The sequence below is a fragment of the Pristis pectinata genome, chromosome 4, assembly GCF_009764475.1.
Source record: "Pristis pectinata isolate sPriPec2 chromosome 4, sPriPec2.1.pri, whole genome shotgun sequence".
NCBI lineage: Eukaryota > Metazoa > Chordata > Chondrichthyes > Rhinopristiformes > Pristidae > Pristis > Pristis pectinata.
The window spans coordinates 53,155,397-53,170,469 of NC_067408.1; the positions used below are offsets into that span (position 1 = coordinate 53,155,397).

The 15,073-nt window shown below is 43.6% G+C and overlaps 1 protein-coding gene across 2 annotated transcripts in view; it reads right to left on the reverse strand.

The window, feature by feature from the left end:
- The window catches only part of adam19b (ADAM metallopeptidase domain 19b), a 134,619-nt gene extending 119,758 nt beyond the window's left edge, over window positions 1-14,861 (reverse strand). For both annotated transcript variants that reach the window (XM_052014409.1, XM_052014408.1), the window contains exon 1: window positions 14,500-14,861. Coding sequence is in view for 1 of the 2 variants with exons in the window: in XM_052014408.1 (XP_051870368.1) it covers window positions 14,500-14,587 (88 nt within the window). In the remaining variant the exon portion in view is untranslated. The remainder of the gene's footprint in view (window positions 1-14,499) is intronic.
- Window positions 14,862-15,073: the final 212 nt, after the last annotated feature.

Below are 15,073 nucleotides of genomic sequence, written 5' to 3' on the forward strand. Positions count from 1 at the left end.
ATTGGCCAATAGTTTGATGTCATCATCTGAATGTTAAAAATCGAGATTATCTGTGCAATTAGAATATTAATATCTTGGATATACATCATGAAGAAAAAACTTTTAGGTCCGAGGAGAAAAGGACAGAAGAACAAGATTGATGGGACTTGCTGATTCCCAGAGCCTAAGAAGACACACTAGGACAAATGGCCTCGTTATTTGCTTCCAATTTATGAATGCAGAATGAAAGTATATTATGGACACTGGCCAATTCTTCAACACTGATGACGTTCAGCATTACATCACCTCCTGAAGCTCGCACACATAAACTCTGTCCCATTATACTTCAGGCAAATATGCTCAATGACTTTGTCACAGACAGCTGTGGAGGCCATGTATTCCACAGATTCACCATCCTCTGGCTAAAGAAATTCCCCCTCATCTCTGTTCTAAAGGAATGTCCTTCTATTCTGAGGCTGTGCCCTCTGATCCTAGATTCTCCCACTACTGGAAGCGTCCTCTCCAAGTCCACTCTACCCAGGCCTTTCAATATTTGGTAGGTTTCAATGACATCCCCCCTTATTCTTCTAAACTCCAGCAAGTACAGGCCCAGAACCATTAAACACTCCTCATACGTTAACCCTTTCACTTCCAGGATCATTCTCATAAACCTCCTTCGGACCGTCTCCAGTGCCAGCACATCCTTCCTTGGATATGGGGCCCAAAACTGCTCACGATACTCCAAATGTGGTCTGACCAGCCTCAGCATTACACCCTTGCTTTTATATTCTCGTCCACTTGGAATGAATGCTAACATTGCATTTGCCCTCCTTACTACCAACTCAACCTGCAGGTTAACCTTTAGGGAATCCTGCACTAGGACTCCCACATCCCTTTGCACCTCTGATTTCTGAATTCTCTTCCCATTTAGAAATACTCTACGCCTTTATTCCTTCTTCCAAAGTGCATAACCATACACTTCCCTACGCTGTACTCAATCTGCCACTTCTTTGCCCATTCTCCCAACCAGTCCAGGTCCTTCAGCAGACTCCCTGCTTCCTCAACACTACTTGTCCCTCCACCTACCTTTGTATCATCTGCAAATTTGGCCACAAAGCCATCAATTCCACCCTATCTACTTGTACTGCCACTTTCAGGGGAAGGGATTGTATAAAAAGGCCATGTCTTTATACCTTTGAGTTCCAGGATTTATTTGGGATCATGGTATCACAGGTTAATTCAAGATCGCCACAAATTATTGCCCTGTAATTGATTATTCTACCATCTCATTATATTAATTTATAGAATTTACAGCTCAATAGATAATGTTTATGGCTTACAGCCTCCTCCATTCTACCTTCTCTCCTTATCAGCACTTCCTTCTGTTCCTTTCTCCCTCAAGTACACATCCAGCTTCCTTTTAAATCCATCCATGTGATTAGCCTTAACTACTGCTTGAGGCAGTGATTTCAGTTTTCTAACCACTCACTGGGTAAAATGTCTCCCTGACTACCTCAATGGATTTATTATCAAGAATCTTATGCATCTTGCCCCCAGTTTTGGACTCACTCCAAGTTTCCTTTTCAAGTGGCTTTGGATGCAAGGACTGGTCTATGATGAAGTCACCATGGAACAATTCCAGAAAGGAAGACTGAGAGACATTGGTGGCCCTCAGAAAACTCTGGGAACACAGGATGAGGTTTGTCTAAATCATAAAGAGATGTGTCATTCTGCACTTTATGGGTGATTAAAAGCAAGGATCATGTTCAAAGTAAAATAGAAGTTAAGGTACTAAAATATTATAATCTCTCTGACCCTGCTGTTCCATGGCTTTGGAAACTGAAAGACCATATGATATAGGAGCAGAATTAGGCCATTTGGCCCATTGATTCTACTCTGCTATTCAATCATGGCTAATTTTTTTTTTCTCAACCCTACTCTCCCCGTAACCTTTAACCCTCTCACCAATCTGTGCCTTAAATACACCCAATGACTTGGCCTCCACGGAAAGAATACAATAGAACTACTCTCCACCTGAGGTGCAATACAAATTCAGTCTTGAATGGTACAGTTGTTGTACTCAATGACACATTGCTGCACCATTCAAAATGGGACCCCAAAAATGTGTGTTTTTGTGCATCTGTGTGGGACAAAGTTGCTTTGGATCTGAGTGCACGTGTGAGAGAGAAAGGTGTACGCATGCGCATATGTGTGCACAGAGACAGAGTATGGTTGAATGTGTGTGTGCGCGCATGCATGCGATTAAAAATATATTCTCAAGCAAGCATAATTCTTTCATTACAAAGAGTGTTTTCCCTCAAATTCCATAAAGGACAATTCTGGGAACTCTGAAATGAATTTTACTTGGTTTGCTTTGCTTGCGGCGAATGCCACACTATGCTCAGGACAGACTGACGGATAATTGTCTCTTGGAGATATCTGGTTCAAAGCTTCCCTTTCAGTGCATATTTGTGAAGAATAAAGAACATTGCCAGATACCCCTAGTATCAACATCCAGTAGATATGATTTGCACAGTGTTTTCTCACATGACAGGTTCCTTATCTCAAATGTACCTTCAAGGGGTGTTACTAACAAAGGTATGGCATTCCCTGAAAGAGTGGGGAAATCAGGAAGAAGTCAACAAAAACCAGTATAAAATCTTGCAGCCTCTATGCTTGTTGTGTGCTTCTTTGTGGAAGTGAATGTACAACTTGTAAAGTAAACTGAACAGAATGGCGATAAAAGCAGGAGTAGGTGTACAGCAGCTGTGACCTGGCTGGGTAGCCTACACCATGGTACCATTTTCACCCCAAGTCAGAACAGTGTGGGTTCACATCCCATTTCACTGACACTCCAGTAAAGTAGTGCAAGACTGCTGCACAGGTGGATACAAGAAAAGATTTGATGTGTTTATTTGAACAGAAGGGAAGGTTTTCCTGGTGACTTGTCTGATTTTACCCTTCAAACAATACCACTGAAGCAACCTGGCCTTAAACTTTTACAATTATTTTGATGCTACAAGGGGCATATTGGAGCCCAGTTGATGCCTGATGCATGTGCACGCATCAATACCCAGAGTCTGCAGGTGTGTCGGGCATGTTCCATTAGTTCATGCTAATGGTACGGAGATCATTTGCTATACCAAAGTTCAAAGCTCCGGCCCATGCTTCCACACAGCTGAACACTCATTCAGAAGAGAGAAGCTCACGCCACTTAAAAGGGATCATCAGGAACCTGCAGGTTAGTGACTGATTGATTCCCACCAGCTGTGGCCACAATCAAACAAGTGCTTGATGCTTTCTACAGTTCCTCAAACACTGCTCAGGTCAAATGGGAGTAATGTTCCAAATATTGACGAACACTGTCTTGACCTCAAGGCTTCTGCGCAACCCATTTGCTCCCACAGATGGATGCATTAGAGGGCATTCCCCATGGAGTGATGCATGACAGGGAGAGTGAACAGAGGGCACATGAGGCAGGATATTTGAGACTGACAGGGAGGGGAAGGGCTCTCAAGAGGAAGCCAATGGCCTCAGGGTGTTCGGACTGCATTTATACCACAGGAACCGCTTTGAGAGACAATGTAGAAGGATGTTCTCAGTGAAATCTGTCAACTGTAACAGCCACAGCTATAGTCTCAGAGGGGGTCAAGTAGCATACTGCAAATGGCTGCCAAGGTCGCCACGGTCATTAGTATTGGTTTATTATTGTCACATGTCCGAGATACAGTAAAAAGCTTTTGTTTGAGTGCCATCCAGACAAATCATGCCATTGAGGTAGTAAAAAGAAAAACGGAATGCAGAATATAGTATTATAGTTACAGATAAAGTGCTGTGCAGGTAAACAAAGAAAATGCAATAACCATGGCGAGGTAGATTGGGAGATCAAGAGTTCATCTTTTAGCACGAGATCCATTCAACAGTCTGATAACATTGGGAGAGGTGAGAAGAGAGGTTGGCTGGGTGAGAGGAGTCTTTGGTCATGTTGGCTGCTTTCCTGAGATAGCAGGAAGTGTAGACGTAGTCAGTTGAGGGAAGGTTGGTTTATGTGATGGACTGGGCTATGTCCACAACTTGCTGCAATTTCTTGTGGTTTTGGGCAGACCAGTTGCCATTTCAAGCTGTGGTGTATCTGGATAGGATGCTTTCTATGGTGATCTATGCACAGATCCTTTCAGAGTAGAGGCAGAGAAATTTGCAATATTTCAGTCTTCCACCCATTGTTGTGCAAGGAGGGGCAACTGATCTTCTGTGTAAAGAGAGCCAAATATTTACCATCCTCTCTTCCAAAAGAGCAGCAAATAGAGCAGGTATGCCTGCTCCATTAATGACCACCGCCAGCTACACCATGAATGTACAGTGAAACAGCCACATTGTCCTTACCAGTTAGCTGTCACTGCCTGTGAATGTAACATGATAAATGGAAGCAGAAGGAGGCTATTCTGCCTCTTGTGTTTGCTCTACCATTCAATAAGATCATGGTTGATCATTTATTACAGTGACACTTTCCTACACCAATCCTTTTCATCTTGATTCTGCCAAAATCTATCAATACTCATGAGTGGGCCTCCACACCCCTCCTGCATGTTCTTAATAGTCAAACCCCTATTTTGAGATTGTAACCCCTGGTTGTGGATATGCCAGTCCAGGAGAAACATCAACTCTGCACCTTCGCTGTTAAGCCTTGGAAGAGTATCGAATATTTCAATGAGATCATTTCTTCTAAACTCTAGTGAGTACAGACCCAGTCCACTTAATACCTCCTCAACGATCCCAGTAATCAATCTGATGAACCTTCACTACACTCCCTCTATTGCAATTCTAATCTTGTTTAAGTTGAGAGACTGGACGTGTACAAAATATTCCAATTCTGCATTGCAAGGCCTTACATAATTGACACAAGACATCCCTATTCTTATACTCAAGTCTTCCAGCTATAAAGGGCAACCTACCTTTTACCTCCCCAATTGCTTGTAGCTGCATGTTGATTTAGTGATTCATATAAAAGGACACTAGCATCTTTCAGTCTCTCTCCATTAAAAAAAATGCTCCACAATGCCTCTCTTCACAGATGCTGTCTGACCTGCTGAGTTTTTCCAACATTTTCTGGTTTTAGATATTACAACCCAGCTTTACATACTAGCAACCAATTATACTATCAGGCACCCAATTGAGACATGAAACTACTAACAAGCGCATTTCACAATGGCTGAACAAAGCAATGGTGTAAGTAAGCAGCCAACAGTCAATGAACTTCCTGCATTGCAATGGGTATGGACTAACTGTATGCTGTAATCCACATGCCTGTTTTTGGGAGCAATCCAAATTAGCCTCCATGATCTTGGCATTATGCTTATGGGAGTTTGCCATGTTTGCTGTATTTTAACATTGGTTATAAAGCATCTTGGGATGTCTAAGGTCATGAAGACATGATATAAATGCAAGAAGTTCTTGCTAGTTTTTGTATTTAGGAATGGTATTCAAGTGAAGAAAAAAAAACACCCAAAAAAGTTTAAAAATATATTTGTGAAGTAGTAATGACAGGCTTCTTAAATAAAACATCCATTCAAACCTTTTAAATGAAACATCCATCCAAACTTCTTCACACAGAGGGTGGTGCATATATGGAATGATCTGCCAGAGAAAGTAGTTGAGACATTTAAAAGACTTTTGGATTAGTACATGGATAGGAGGGGTTTAAGGGGATATGGGCCAAATGCAGGTAAATGGGATTGGTTTGGTGGGCGCCTTCTCAGCATGGATGAAGTGGGCCGAAGGGCGTGGTTTTGTGCTGTATTATTCTACGACTATGAATTCCATTCATATCTATTGAGTTTAATCTCCCGAGGATTGAGCAACCTCTACCATTTGACAGTGCAATATGTTCCTTGACATTTAAGCATCAACTATCCCTGATCATCCCACGTACATATTGAATGCATCCTTATTAACTTTTACATCTAATTGGGCCACAAAAGATTTCATTAGAGATTCCATTCCCAGTTGTAGCAACTGCAAGTGTCAAAGTATTACATTTTTCAATCTTTTCACTAATACAGGTGTATTTTTAGGAAGAGGTAGTATTCCTAATAGTTTTAGCCCAGATTTCTGTCATCACACTTAGAGGAAAGCAAAAATAAATGAAGTTGTAAATTGTTCCTGGTTCACTTCTCACTCTGAGCCTATCTATTGCTCCTCTTGAGCATACTCAGTGACCAAACCTCCACGGCCCTCTTGAGTAGACAGTTCCAAAGATTCAGCACCCTATTGGAGAAGAGATTTCTTCTCAGCCGTCTCGAATGGTTGAGCCTTTATTCTGAGATTGTGCTCCCTGGTTCAAGATACACTAGTCAGGGAAAACATCAACTCTGTCAAGTCCTGTAAGAATTTTGTCTGTTTCAATAAGATCACCTCTCAATTTTTTTTTAAATCTCACAAGCATATGGGTCCAGTCTGCTTAATCTTTCCTCAAACAACAAACTGCCATCCCAGGAAACAATCTGGTGAATCTTTATTGCAGTGCCTATAATCGCAAGGTATATCCTTACTCAGATAGGAAGACCAGACCTAGACACAAGATTCTAGTTCCAGTCTTAGAGGTTTTTATAATTGAAACAAGAACTCTCTAGTTTAATACTTGAATCCTCCTGTTACAAAAGCCAGCATACTATTTGTCTTACTAATTGCTAGTTATATTTGCATGTTATCTTTCGGTGATTCATGTACAGGCACCTATGCTCCCTCAACATCAACATCTTTCACCATTTAACGGATACTCCACTTTACCTTTTTTTTTCTGCCAATTATGAACTAGCTGGTGTCAGCCAGTTTGCCAAAGATCCCTAATGGTAAATTGAAATGAGAAAAGTTAGCCTAGGTGCCTGATGACAACTCAATGATCCCAGTGCTCCTACATGAGTAGTAGATGTGGGTCTGATTGCGATTCTGTTTACATTTCAAAAAGACCCGCTAACTAATTCTCTTATTGACATCATACGAATACCCACTTGCTGACACAGCAGTTAGTGTGGTTGCTTCCCAGCTCCAGTGACCCTGGTTCGATCCAGACCTCGAGGGCAGTGTCTGTGGAGTTTGCACATTCTCCATGTTATCATATGCGTTTCTTCCCACATCCCAAAGACGTGCCGGTGGATTGACTGACAACTGTAAATTATCCCTTAGTGTCGGTAAGTGGCAAAAGAACCAAAGGGGAGTTGATGGGCATGTGTGAGAGAGAGAGCAAGTTGCAGGGCAACAGGAGGAAGGGAGATGCTAATACAGTTCTGCTGGGGACTGGCATGGATTTGATGGGCTGAACAGCCTCTTTCTTTGCTGCAATAAGCAAGGAAGGTACAAGAGGATTTTCACCAAGTCTCTGAAGTTAGAGGAGACTAATATAGAGGACCATGTAAATAAACAAAAGTTCCTGATCCCATGATGACCTGCCAGGTGAGTTAGGTCATTATTATCCCCCAGTGTCCCAGGAAGTGACAGACTGCAAGAAAACATATGTCACAGAGCGAATCCCTGACCCCAGCAACACCTGCTGAATTACACCTCAATCAGAGATGTGTGCTGTCCAAAAGAAACTTGAACACTAACCAACCTGCTCCTACACAGCTCCTATCAGCAATTAGTAGATCACAGTGGAGGTGGAGGAAGCTTGCTTTTTATCCTACCTGTTGAGGAATGAAGTGCCTTATAACAATCTACAACATGGATAAAATAAGTATGTTTATCGACCTTTGCAACATCACTGCAGGAACTATTACCGATCAAGCCAGATGTCTACGCTACAGTCTATTGGTATTGGTACAATATTATCACATGCACCTAAATACAATGAAAAGCTTTTGTTTGCATGCTATCCAGACAGATCATTCCATACATAAGTACATCAAGGTAGTAAAAAGAAAATAGAATACAGAATATAGTGTTACAGTTACAGATTAAGTGTAGTGCGGGTAGACAAATAAAGTGCAAGGGCCACAACAAGGTAGATTGGGAGAGGCACACAAGCCTTCTCCCTTTCCCCTTCATCCAGTTCACACTCCATGACCTTCCATATCCTCCCTTCATGCACTTATCTTGCTTCCCTTTAAATGCGCCCATCCTACTCACATCAACTCTTTGTACTTGCAAGTTCCATATTTATGTACTTATAAGTTCCATATTTATGTACTTCCATATTTATGTTCCATATGTACTTATGTTTTGAGTAAAGACCTTTCTTCTCAATTCCCCATTTATTAGTGCCTCTCATATTCATATTTCCATCCTGGTGAAACCTTAAAGACTTCCATTATCCGTAAAGAGCCCCAGTCCATTTAATCTTCCCTGAAAGGTATAAGCTCTCATTTCAGGCATCGCCTTTGCCCCTTCTGCAGACTCACTTAAACACTTAGTAAGTAACCTCAGCAGCTATTAAATACCCACTCGGAGTTAAATGTTGGGGGAAGGGGTAGGATGAAATAACCTTCTATTTTATGGAAAGAAGGATTGGTTTACACACTAATAAAATGTAAAAGTAGAACCATTTGGTTCCAACTGTGGAGGCTGCAGAGCCCAAGAAAGGAAAATTGTATAGTAAAGGGACTGGTTTGAAATAACCCTTACAGGAACAGAAATACAAGCGAAATAACAATGCAGGAGCATTTTCTTGTTGCTAAAACTATGTATACTTGCTCATCAGATCCGCACGTCAGTCCTTGCAGACTCTGGAGGGGAAGATTTATGAATGCATCCGTTAACAAATCTCCAACAAGTTCCATTTAGACAATTGCTTGAATATATTACCACACAGGAGCTGGTGTTGAGGTCATTTCTGGTAGGGGGAGGGAGGGAAGAGATTTGCCTTGGCAAATTTCATACACTAGCACAAAAAAGCATGCTCACCAGGCATCTTGTAAATAGAACGAGCATCATGGCAACAATCACAGGCATCTCCTAGTGATCAGAATGTGTGGGAAAACAGGGCAGGTACAGAGTGCAAGCCAGCAAGGTGAAAGCACCCAAATATTGTGGGGAATCATTCTATGAAGAGTGGAGGCCCATGAATGTGAACTATAAGATCGTGTCTAATGCCATTGCCAGCAGGGTCAAGTCTGCTCTGGGACAGGTGATCCATCCAGACCAAACCTGTGCTGTACCAGGCAGGAAAATCTTTGACATCCTTGCGCTACACAGGGATACCATTACCTATGTGCATGACAGAGGGGTGGATGCTTGCCTGGTCAGCTTGGACCAGGAGAAGGCCTTTGACAGGATATCACACACAGACATGACGGACGTGCTCCCCAAAATGGGTACTGGGGAGGGAAACAGAAATTGTATCCAACTGCTCTACTCAGATATCCATAGTGCAGTCCAAATCAATGGGTGGGAGACAAATAGTTTCCCCATAGAGTCTGGAGTCAGACAGGGTTGTCCACTCTCCCGTCTTGTTTGTGCAATGCATTGAACCCTTTGCCAAAACCATCAGGAAGGATGAGAGCATAAGAGGGGTGACGTGGCCAGGCAGTGGAGACGCACATGTCAAAACCTCCCTGTACATGGACAATGTCGCCATCTTCTGCAAGGATCCATGGTCAGTTAGCAGATTGATCAGCATCTGCGACCAGTTTGAGTTGGCATCAGGGCCCAGAGTCAACCGCAGGAAGAGCGAGGCCATGCTCTTTGGTAACTGGCCCGACCGATCCAATGTTCCCTTCACCATCAGATCTGACTACGTGAAGGTGCTGGGGATCTGGTTCAGAGGGGCTGAGGCGTGTAGCAAGAATTGGCTGGAGCAGATTGGGAAGGTAAAACAAAAATTGGGTCTGTGGAAATGGCACTCTCTGTCAATAACTGGGAAGAACTTGGTTATCAGGTCAGATATACTATCAGTGCTGCTGTACTTGCTACAGGTGTGGCCTCTTTCCTGCTCCTCTGCCTCAGTAATCACCCAGGACACCTTCGAGTTTATCTGGGGGTCTAAGACGGACCGAGTCCGATGGGTCACGCTGCACAAGCCCCCAGAGAATGGGAGCAAAAGTGTACCCAACATTGCCCCCATCCTGATGGCCACCTTCATGTGTGGTTGTATCAGGCAGCGTGTGGATCCAAAGTATGTGGATGCCAAGTATCACTGTATGCTAATATTCTACTTGTCCCTGGCATTGCAGAAGATAGGCCTGGTCCCATTACCATGCAACGTCCCAGTCAGTTGGACATTGCCGCACTACCTGCCCGTTATGTAAGGGTTCTTCCAAGTAAACTAGGATTGGAGAGCATGTCTTATGAGGAGAAGTTCTTTCTTCGGAGCGATGGAGGATGAGAGGTGACTTTATAGAGGTATATCAGATTATGGGAGGCATAGACAAAGTGGACAGCCAGCACCTTTCCCCAGGGAGGTGATGGCCAATACTAGAGGTCACCAGTTCAAGGTGCGTGGAGGAAAGTTCAGGGGAGATGTCAGTAGTAGTTTTTTTTTGAAAAAACACACAAAGAGTGGTGGGTGCCTGGAATGCACTGCTGGGGGTGGTGGTAGAGGCTGATACAATAGGGTCATTTGAGAGACTCTTAGATAGACACATGGATGAAAGAAAAAAAAGAGGGTTACGGGAGGTGAAGTAGAGAGGGGGATAGATTGAATGTGGACAAGGTTTATATGGGGTCAGTACAACATCGTGGGTCAAAGGGCCCATACTGTGCTGTACTGTTATGTTCTAAACACCTTTGACCATGAGTCCATCAGGCAGTGGTCAGCGCAGAATGTACTGCAGACAGTGCGGGACAGGGACACTATGGATTCTGTGGATTTGTTCCCTGAGCAAACGGTCCAAACCATCTAGCAGAATGTCCTATTGCCAGATCCGACCAACAAGCACCACGACCTCACTTGGCTGGCGGTGAGACGTGCCCTCCCAGTCAGAGCTTTCCTCTACAGATGAGGCATCACGCCCAATGTACGCTACCCTTGGGACAGCTGCAGTGAGGAAGAAACAGTCACCCACCTCTTCACAGTCTATGGATTTGCTAAGAGGGTGTGGAGATGGATGCAAGGGTCTGTGTCCTGGTTCATCCCCAGCAGCTGCGTAACGGAAGGCTCTCTGATCTACAGGGGACGCACATTGAGACAGACATCAAGTGCTGCTGGAAGGTCATCAGCTCATTGACAGATGCCCTGTGGTCTGCCCAGAACTTGTTGGTCTTCCAGCACAGCGAGATGTCTGTAAGGGAATGGGAATCCAGGCCACAGGAGCATGTGCAGAGGGAGGCACTGAAGCTCAGTGCAGCCAATGCTAAGGCTCTGTGGGGAAGGATGACAGTACAAGCCCCTTCCGCTACCACACACAGAGGGGCAGAGTTGTTGGGGAAGCCCCTCAAACAATGAAAGGGGTATCACCTCAGGGAGTCACACAAGTGGCAAAGGTGCCATGTTTGTTTTTTGTTAAAAAAAGTTTACACTACTGAATGTAAAAGTTTTTTTTTCCACTGTTTCTTCCTTTGTACTGTATATCTTTTAAAATTATGAATAAAGTCAATTTTTTGAAATTAAAAAGAGTGCAATCCGCTCTCAAGTTCTGATGCAAGGATACCATCATTCTCAGTACAATATGGGTCTTTCAAGGACCCCACCAAGGTATAATACTTTATAAATAGAATAAGTGAACTGTCATTTTCATAAAACCCAATTTATAATTCAAAAAATGCAGCAAAGATGAATGACATAATCCAAGTAGATACTTTCCTTAATTTCTGCACTTCTATTTTGACTCCGTTTTGTTTTGCAAGATTGCTTCCCTCGCTTTCTGACTACATGGCTGCATCTGCCTCATCAGTCATAGAATCATGGGGAGAGATTATAGCACAGGGTCTGTGCTGACCATCAACCACCCATTTAAACTAATCTTGCATTAATCCTTTTAATTAATCATTAATTCTATAGATGTACAGTGGAGAGCATTCTGACTGATTGAATCACTGCCTGGTATGGACCCTCCAATGCACAGGGTCTCAAGAGGCTGCAGAGGGTTGTAGACTCAGCCAACCCTCCCTACCATCAAGGACATCTTCATGAGGTGATGCCTCAAGGCGGTGGCATCCATCACTAAGAATCCTCACTATCTGGGACATGCCATCTTCTCCTTACTACCATCACGGAGGAAGTACAGGAGCCTGAAGACCCACACCCAACAATTTAGGAACAGCTTCTTCCCCTCCACCATCAGATTTCTGAAAAGTCCATGAACCCATGAATACTACCTCGTTATTCCTTTTGTTTTTTGCATTATTTATTTTTGATATTATAGATTTATGTCTTGCACTGTACTGCTGCTGCAAAACAACAAATTTCATATCACTTCAGTGATAATAAATCTGATTCTGATTGCCATCTTTTAATCCCCCACATTCCTATCAACTTCCCCTGCAATATACAGTGGCCAGTACCAACCTCCACCTCGAACATTGCAGAGTGTAGCCAAGGCACTTAGGTGGAAGCCTGTTTTACACCAAAAATTAAAATATTGCTGCCATAAAGCTGAGGGATTTTAATTTTCACCTGGTCTGTACTATATATACCTGGTGGTGCTTCACACCAGCATTGGGTGTAGAGTGTAAAAGTGATATTCTACTCCTCCATACCATCATCCCTCACAGAAACAAACCACAGGCCAACCAAGTCTGCGCTAACCACCCACACTCCCCACATCCTCATCAACTCCCCTTAGATTCCACCTCTCACCTACACACTAGGTTCAATTTACAATGGCCAATTAACCTACCAACCCACACATATTTAGGACGTGGAAGGAAATTATAGCACCCGGGGGAAACTCACAAGGAGAGCATGGAAACTCCACATAGATAGTGCCAGAGCTCGGGATTAAACCTGGGTTGCTGAAGTAGTGAGGCAGCAGTTCTCTTAGCTACACCACTATGCCACCAATGCATGCAACAAGGCCTAGATAGGTCAGCTTGAACTGATCAATTGCAGGTAACATTAGATTCACGCAAGAGTCAGGCAATGATCATCGCCAACCAGAGTCCATTTCCCCATGATATTTAATGGCAAATCCCTCATTTTTGACATCCTGAGGTTGCCACTGACTTCTATCAACTAGCACATAAATGCTAAAGACAATAGAGCAGGTGAGAAACTGGGTATTCTAAGCAGGAATGATTCATCTCCTGACCACACAGAGCCTCAAGGCAAAAGTCAGGAGTGCAAATGTTTTCCACCGGGCTGGATGGATGGAGCTCCATCAGTCTGGAAGCTCACTGCCATCCAGGAGAAAAAAAACACCCTCTTGACGAGCACTGCACTACAGCCCTGCCCACAGGATGCACCGCCACAATTCACCATGGCTCCTTTAAGTACACTTCCGAGGCCTAAAATGTGAAGAATATGGAGTCATCCAGAAGAGTCATCAATCAGTTCCAACCTCCTCTCCAGGTCACAGGGCTTCCTGACTTTGGCTCATATAGTGCCCTTCTATCAGCGCTACATTAACAGTCTGGAACTCTATCTGACACTACTGTGGGAGCACAGTCACCACATGGCAAGGAGTTAAAAAGGGCTCTGGCTCTCCGTCACCTTCTCAAAGGCAACTGAATAGGGGCATTAGGTCCTGCTGCCACTGGACACTGTGGGGCTGGGTCCTGTGTAACAGCCTCTCAAACATTAAAGAAATATGAGCACATTGCTGCATTGTAGGAGCACCTAATAGTTTGATGGCACAGTGAATGTAGCATGATGATCATATTGTATTTCCAGTATATACTCCTATGAATAAAGTACATTTTAGATAAAAAAAACTAAGTATTACAGTGATGCACAAGTCCTGTGAATAACAAGTTATCAGTTATAAATCAGGAGTTCCCAACACAAACCATCTTCCCCACAAACCTCCCAAGAAAATTAAATCTGCATTTATTTCCTCCTTAGTTATTCACAACAAAAATCTATATGTTCAAACTAATTCATATTTTAGTAAAGTCACTGGAATAACTTTCCCCGTTGTTAAAGTCTGCACATTCTTTCAGACTGCCGGTACTTCAGTGTGAATTCATAACAGCATATTAATAAATACACACGCCCTAAGAAGGAAATACTTTACACTAGTACAGCGCCCTTCACAACCCCACACAACACTTTCCCAACTTTATTTGTGGAGTATAGTCGCAATATTATTCCTCCCTTTTCCCAATACAGATTAAGTTTCTACAATTGTTAGACCCCTCCCCCCTCCCCTTCTTCTAGTGGTTCGATTCTCTCAGCCCCTGTGACTAATTGTTTCAATGCACTCTTCTCCCAAAGGAAAATTTCAATTACAAAATCAATACCAAGCTCATAACGAAACGAGGGAAAGGAAGCAAAAGCAGAAATCTGAATTATTTTCTCCTCCTTTCACTCCCCAACCCGGATTTAAAACAACTTTCCTTCTCTCTCTCTCTTTCTCTCAAACATGCCTGCACTGAGAGCGAAGCTCTTCACTTCTCTGCCAACATCCATATAGAGTAAGAGACTCGCCTCACCTTTGCCCGTTTTATCTGCAGAACAAGCCAGAGCCAAGCAGCAGAAAAAGTGGGCGAGGTGGGCTACCGGTCCTAGCCTCCGAGCCATTAGCCCTCCAAGGGCCGCGGTGACCCTCGCCTTTCCCCCACCAGCCTCCACAATCCGCTTCGCTTGCTTCTTGCTTGACCGTGGAGCGCTGAAGTCGTCCAGAGCATCAAGCTTGAGCTGCGGCTATTAACCAGCCTGCTGGATCCACTCACATTATGTGTGTGGGAAAGACAAGTCTCTGCCCATTAAGTTAAAAGCAGAGGTCTGGGCTAAACGCACATGATTCATCGCCATACAATCGGCTGAAAAATCATCCTCCTACCCCCAGCCTTGTCAACTTGTGACAGATTTCTTTTCCTTGTCTCAGGCCTATATTATCGGATCCGGACCACGCCTTTTTGGTTTCTCCACCCTGCTTCTCCCTCCTATGAACGAGGTCGGTGTCTTGCTCGGTCTCCACTCGTTCAAGCATAACCTCATTCTGCTCCGTTTATAATTTGCTGCATGTGATTTGCAGCGTGCTTTATTTCAGCGCAGTTTGAAGTC